This window comes from Cervus elaphus, chromosome 12 (assembly GCF_910594005.1).
Source record: "Cervus elaphus chromosome 12, mCerEla1.1, whole genome shotgun sequence".
NCBI classification, from domain to species: Eukaryota; Metazoa; Chordata; class Mammalia; order Artiodactyla; family Cervidae; genus Cervus; species Cervus elaphus.
This window is the reverse complement of record NC_057826.1, coordinates 75,889,070-75,895,466: the sequence shown is the minus strand read 5'-3', so window position 1 is coordinate 75,895,466 and position 6,397 is coordinate 75,889,070. Positions and strand designations below refer to the sequence as shown.

The window sequence follows — 6,397 nt, the reverse complement described above, 5'->3', positions numbered from 1 at the left end:
ATTTCTATACACTAATAATGAATTATAAGAAAAAGAATTTAAGAAAATATCCAATTTACAATTGAATCTAAGAGAATAAAATAATTAGCAGTAATTTCAACAAAGGAATTGAAAGACCTGTATTTTGAGAACTATAAGAATTGATGAAAATGATTTAAGACAATACAAATAAATAGAAAGATATCTCATGTTCATGGACTGGAAGAGTTAATATTGCTAAAATATCCATACACCCAAAGCAATCTACAGATTCAGTGCAATCCTCATCAAATTACCCATGGCATTTTTCATAGAACTAGAAAACATAATCCTAAAATTTGAATGGAACCACAGAAGACCTCAACAGCTGAAGCAATTTTGAGAAAAAAGAGCAAAGTTGAAAATACTACACTCTCTGATACAAAAATATGCTACACAGTCATAGTAATCCAAAATTGTATGGTACTGGCACAAAAACAGACATAGATAAATGGGACAAAATAGAACTAAAATAAACCCATGCACCTATGATCAATCAATCTATGACAAAAGAGGCAAGAATATACAGTGGAGGGGGGGAAGACAGATTCTTCAATAAGTAGGTTTTGAGCAAACTGAACAGCTACATGTAAAAGAATGAAACTAGAAATTTTTCTCACAGCATGAATAAAGATAACTCAAAATGTTTTAAAGACTAAAATGTATGAGCTGAAATCATAAAACTCCTAAAAGAAAATATAGACAGTATGCTCTCAGACATTCATCTTTATAATATTTTTTTTCTAATCAAACTAAACTCTTGCACAGAGAAGAAAACCATTAACACAAAGAAAAGGAAATCTAAAAAGGAAAAGATATTTGCAAACAACATGTCAACAAGGATTTAATATCCAAAATATATAAAGAATTTATACATTTAATATCAAAAACATGATCTTATTTTAAATTAGGCAGAGGACCTGTATAGGCATTTTACCAGAAAAGGCATACAGATGGCCAACAGGCATATGAAAAGATGCTCAATATCTTTAGTCCTCAGTAAAATGCAAATGAGAACAACAAATGAGCAAATCACCTTACTAGGGCTGTCATCAAAAAGGCAAGAAATAACAAGGGTTGGTGAGGATGTGGAGAACAGGGAATCTTTGTGCACTGTTGGTAGTAATATGAATTGGTGCAGCCTCTGTGGAAAACAGTATGGAGATTCTCCCCGCTCTGTCCTCCCCAGATTAAAAATGGAATGGTGTCTGCAACCTGAAGTCTTATCCTTCCTCAATTGCTTAGAAAGGAGGTAGCACCTTTGGGAGGAAAGAGATAGTGAATAGGATCCTATCTGGTTTTAGTGGTTGTGGTGGGAAAGATAACAGCAAATTGACTGTTTTTTTTTTTTTTTTTTTAAATTAAAAATAGTACTACTACATGATACAGAACTTCCACTCCCGGGTATTTATCCAAAGAAAACAAAAGAGCTAGTTCAAAAATATATAGGCACCCCAGTGTTCACAGAAACATTATTTACAATAGTCAAGATATTGAAGACATCTCAGTGTTCATTCATATCATAGATGAATGGATAAAGAAGATCTAGATGATAGATAGATAGATCAATATAGATATAAATAGTGAAATATTACCATAAAAAAAGTAAAATCTTGCCATTTGGGACAACATGGATAGACCCAGAGGGTATTATACTTATTGAAATAAGTCAGAGTGAGACAAATAAACTGTATGTTTAATACATGTATGTGGAATCTGAAAAACAAACATAACAAAGCAGAAACAGACTGACAGACATAATGAAACAACGAGTGGTCACTGGATGGGAGAGGTGTGAGTGTAGGAGTGAAACAGGTGAAAGGAATTAAGAGGTACACACACTCAGTTATAAAATAAATAAATCATAAGTTTGTAATGTACACCAAAGGAAATATGATCAACATTTTATAATAATTTTGTATGGTATGTAATTTATCAAAAATATCAAATGACTATGCTGTACATCTGAAACTAATATAGTATTGTAAGTCAACTATGTTTCAATTTTAAAAGTTTTAAGTAGATAAAAATGTGGCAAAGTAGACTTTAGGTATAGGATTAGTTGAAGGATCTTGATACTGAAAGGGTGTTGCTGAACCACGCAAAGATGCTGGGATTCTTGGCCTCCGGAGGAGAAGAATTCAATCCGGGGCCAGAGACGAGGCTTGATCGCTCAGAGCTTTTGTATAATAAAGTTTTATTAAAGTACAAAGGAGATAGAGAAAGCTTCTGACATAGGCATCAGAAGGGGGCAGAAAGAGTACCCCCTTGCTAGTGTTAGCCATGGAGTTATATACTCTCTAATTAGTTATTACAGTGAATCAAAAGAATGTCTGGAGGCTATAAAGACCTCACTAGACCTACTCCCATAATTTACATTGTAAGATAATAAGATTAGCCAGAAGGTTTTTTTCAGACACTGTCCTCAAGCAGGATACGTTTTTGTTATACAGTCCTAAGGAATGTAGAGGGAAAAAAGTTTGTCCTTTCTTCCTCCTTGAGAATTCCAGACACCTCTCTCCTTGGGGACCCCTGGACTTCTTATCAATCTGCCTAGGAATTGACTCTCTCAATACAAATTATTCTGGATTATCTGGGTAGGGCCTATACATAACCATGCATACTTTGCTGACACGAAAAAAAAAAAGACTATCAGATATTTCTCTAGAAAGATGAGTTTAGCTGGGATCAGCAAAGGATTGCAATTTGGGGTATGCAACCATGGCAAGCCTTATGCAAGTCCCCACAGGACAAGAGAATGATCTTATAGAGAAGAAAAGAAAGTTGGGAGGGCTACTGTAAACAGACATTTACATTTGTTTACATTGGGATGTCCCTGGTGGTCCAGTGCTTAAGAATCTGCCTTTCAATGCAGGGGATGCGGTTCAATCCCTGGTAGGGACCTAAGATCCCACATACCACCAGGCAACTAAGCCCATGTGCCATAACTAGAGAGTCCATGTGCTGCAACCACGGAGCCCACGCACTCTAGAGACAGTGCTCCTCAACAAGAGAAGCCCCTGCACACACACACACACACTCACACACAAACACACACTCTCACACACACGCACACAGACACACACACACACACTCACATACAAACACACACATGTGTACACACACACATGCACACACACACTCACACACACACACACACACTCACACACACACACAAACACACACACACAGTAAACAGAGTCCATGGTTTTTCACTGGCCCAGTGTTTGCCTGGAAAGAAGAGGCATCTTTCTTCTGCCCTTTAATCCTGTTATCTTCACAGGGTATGAGAGCTCACCCTGTCTCCCAACTCTATTTAAATGAGTTTCTGTTTATTTACTAATTTCCTACACCTTAGAAGCAGAAGAGTATTTGACTCCAGAAGAGAAAGGAGCTGAGGTGGTAGAAGAGGTTGCAATGATTCAAGGAAGGGCTATGACTCAAGGAATCCAAGTGACCTCCAGAAGCTAGAGAAATGCAAGGAAATGGATTTTTCCTTAAAGCCTCTAGAGGAAACCTATCAGCCAGCCAAGCAAAATTGCTTTCATACTTCTTCAACCCAGAACTATACGAGAATTCATTTGTTTTAACTTATCAAGTTCATATTAAACATTGAGCAAACATTTTTTGTTTGCTTTCCACAGTAGTAGGATGGCATATAAATATTTGCAGTTGTCTTTTAGAACACTTTTTGGTGAGGCAGACTTGAACATTCTGGAGAAGGCGACTAAGCTGGATAATATCTTTATTGGAGTGATTTCATTTAATTCCTTTCACTTTTTAACATTTTTGAGTTCAGCATGCATGCTCTGTCACTCAGTCATGTCCAACTCTTTGAGACCCCATGGACTGTTAGCCTGCCAGCCTCCTCTGTCCATGAGAATTCACAGTATTTCCCAAGAATACTGGAATGGGTTACCGTTTCCTCCTCCAGAGGATCTGCCCCACCCAGGGATCGATCCCATGTCTCCTGCATTGGTAAGCAGATTCTTTACCACTGAGCCACCTGGGAAGCTGTGGTTAAATATTCATTTTAATTCTGTCCTCGTATCAACTACTCTGCTAGTTCCCAGTTCGAAGTTTCTAGTGAAGAAAGAGACACAGACTGAGAAGGGGAGATAGAGACCGAAGTCCCTAACCTGTAGGGCCAAACAGTGTCTGTGGTTAAAACTGTCCTGATGCAGGTGAGTAACATGAAGCACTGCAAACGCCCTGTGGGGGCCTCACGGTGTGACTGAGGCTGGAGGAGGGGCTGAGCCCCGGGAGGGTTCCTGTAGAGGCCGCAGGTGCCTGGGGAGCACCGTGCTGCGCAGCACAGAAGTAAGTGCCCGAGTCTGTGGTCCGCGAAGAGGAAATGTGCAGTGAGCTGCGGCGTTCTTTGGGGACTGTCGTGGCATTTAATCTTCCTTCCTGCTTTGTCCCTGAAGGAATGTAAAACAGGTGGATGAGGCGGCCCCTGGGGTTCTGAAGATACCACTGCACACTGTTTGGGAAGATGGAGAAATTACACCGCAGAGTAAAGCTGGCTCCCTCCTGCAGACTCAGGGCTGGGGGACTCTGCGCCACATCCATCCCTCGCACACCTGATGAAAAGAAGAGAAACAGTCACAGGTGAGGGTCATAGAGCGCCTGCAAAACCTGGAAAGTACACCCCCAACCCCATAAATGATAAGGATAGAAAGTCTGCAGGACTTGTCAGCTCCTCTTCCTCCTTCAACAAAAGAGAAGCTGCTCATTCCTTCAGATTCCCCTGTGGGGCAGCCCCAACTCACAGCAAACCTGGGCAAACAAAAGCCCCAGTACAGTGTCCACTAGCCTTTTCATGACGCTTTGCCTTGTTGCTGGAAAACATTCACAAGATACATAGCAAACCCTGGGTGGTGAGTGTCATGACTTGTCTGGATGTTTCAGCTCCTGCAACCAATCAGCTCAGCCAACAAACCCTGCTCAGCTGACACTCTGTGACAGGGAGCCCCACCCTCTGGTCTCACTGAACTAAAAACAGGTTAAAGAAGGGTGAGAGTGGAGGGAAAGGTGACATTCAATGTTTTGTACATAATTTTGAACTTGTGAATTAAAAGTTTCTATTTTCTCCTGATATATATTAATAAATAAATCTTAGGCAATAAAAATGGAAAAAAAATCAGAAAAAGCTGGTATCTATACTTCAAAATTCTCCATCTTACCTTTTGTTTATGACTCCCTGTTTGATCCAGGGGACTTTCCTGAGAGCTATGGATAAAGATAACAACATAGATAAAGATAATAACAATCAATGTAAATATCGATATTTTGCATTATGGTCATAAATGTCTAGTGCTTGAATCAGGGAATAAGACAGAGCTATTAATTGAAAGGAATATTCATCAAAAAGCATACTTCTTATATGCCAATAATGATTTAGCTTTTCTTCACACAAAACTATTCTCCTCTATTATTACTAACCTCCATTTGAAAGAGTTTTCCAGGTGATGGAGCGGTAAAGAATATACTTGCCAATGCAGGGGACGAAAGAGATGGGGGTTCGATCTCTGGATCAGGAAGGTCCCCTGGAGAAGGAAACGGCAACCAAGCAGCTCCAGTATTCTTGCTTGGAAAATCCCATGGCCAGGGGAGCCTGGTGGGCTATAGTCCGTGGGATGGCAAAGAGTAAGACCCGACTGAGCAACTGAGCACATGAAAACTCAGAGTGAGTTTCGGAGGTAGGAGGTAGACGGGCCCCTGGGCTACACAGCTGGTATTTGTCAAGCAGAGTAAAATTCAAGCTTTGTTTTCCCTACACACTCCAAATACTGAGGGAAGAACCAATTCTACCTGTTGAAACTGTTCCTTTGACTTGCTTTTCATTGCTTTTGTTATTATAATCATACATAATGGGCTGCCTCAGAGAATCAGCCCCTCTGCCTGACTCCTAAAGGGTTTTTGTTCATGACCTGTCCACCTGTGGATGGTGGGAAAGAAGAAATTAATACATCCCCTGCCTGAGGTTTGCCATTCTAGCAGATGTTTACAAGATTAATTTTGCCTTTTTAATTTGCTTCCTCACCTTCCCCCACCCTGTTCTGTGAAAGAATCTGCCATCCAGACCCAGACAAGATGATCATTTTGAGACATTAGTCTGCCATCTTCTTGGTCAGTCAGCTTTCCGAATAAAGTCTTTGGCCCAACACCTCCTCTCAGATTCATTAACCTGTCATGATAATTAGCCTCAGTAACCAAGACAATTAACAGCAGGAGCTGAGCTCTGCTAGAGTAAAAAAGTGACCACTTCTGAGGTCAAGAGGTCAAGGAAAACTGTGCAGGCACAGAAAGACTCCTCGGAGCTCAAAAAGGAGGTGGCACCGCCTCATAACAGATGATGCCAAGCATCCCACAAAGC

General features: G+C 40.4%; 1 gene segment (V, D, J or C); it reads right to left on the bottom strand.

Moving 5' to 3' along the window:
• Nucleotides 1–4,137: 4,137 nt before the first annotated feature.
• LOC122704613 lies at nucleotides 4,138–4,927 on the bottom strand. The segment is given in 2 exon segments: nucleotides 4,138–4,601; nucleotides 4,791–4,927. Coding segments are annotated over 2 exon segments (471 nt in total).
• Nucleotides 4,928–6,397: the final 1,470 nt, after the last annotated feature.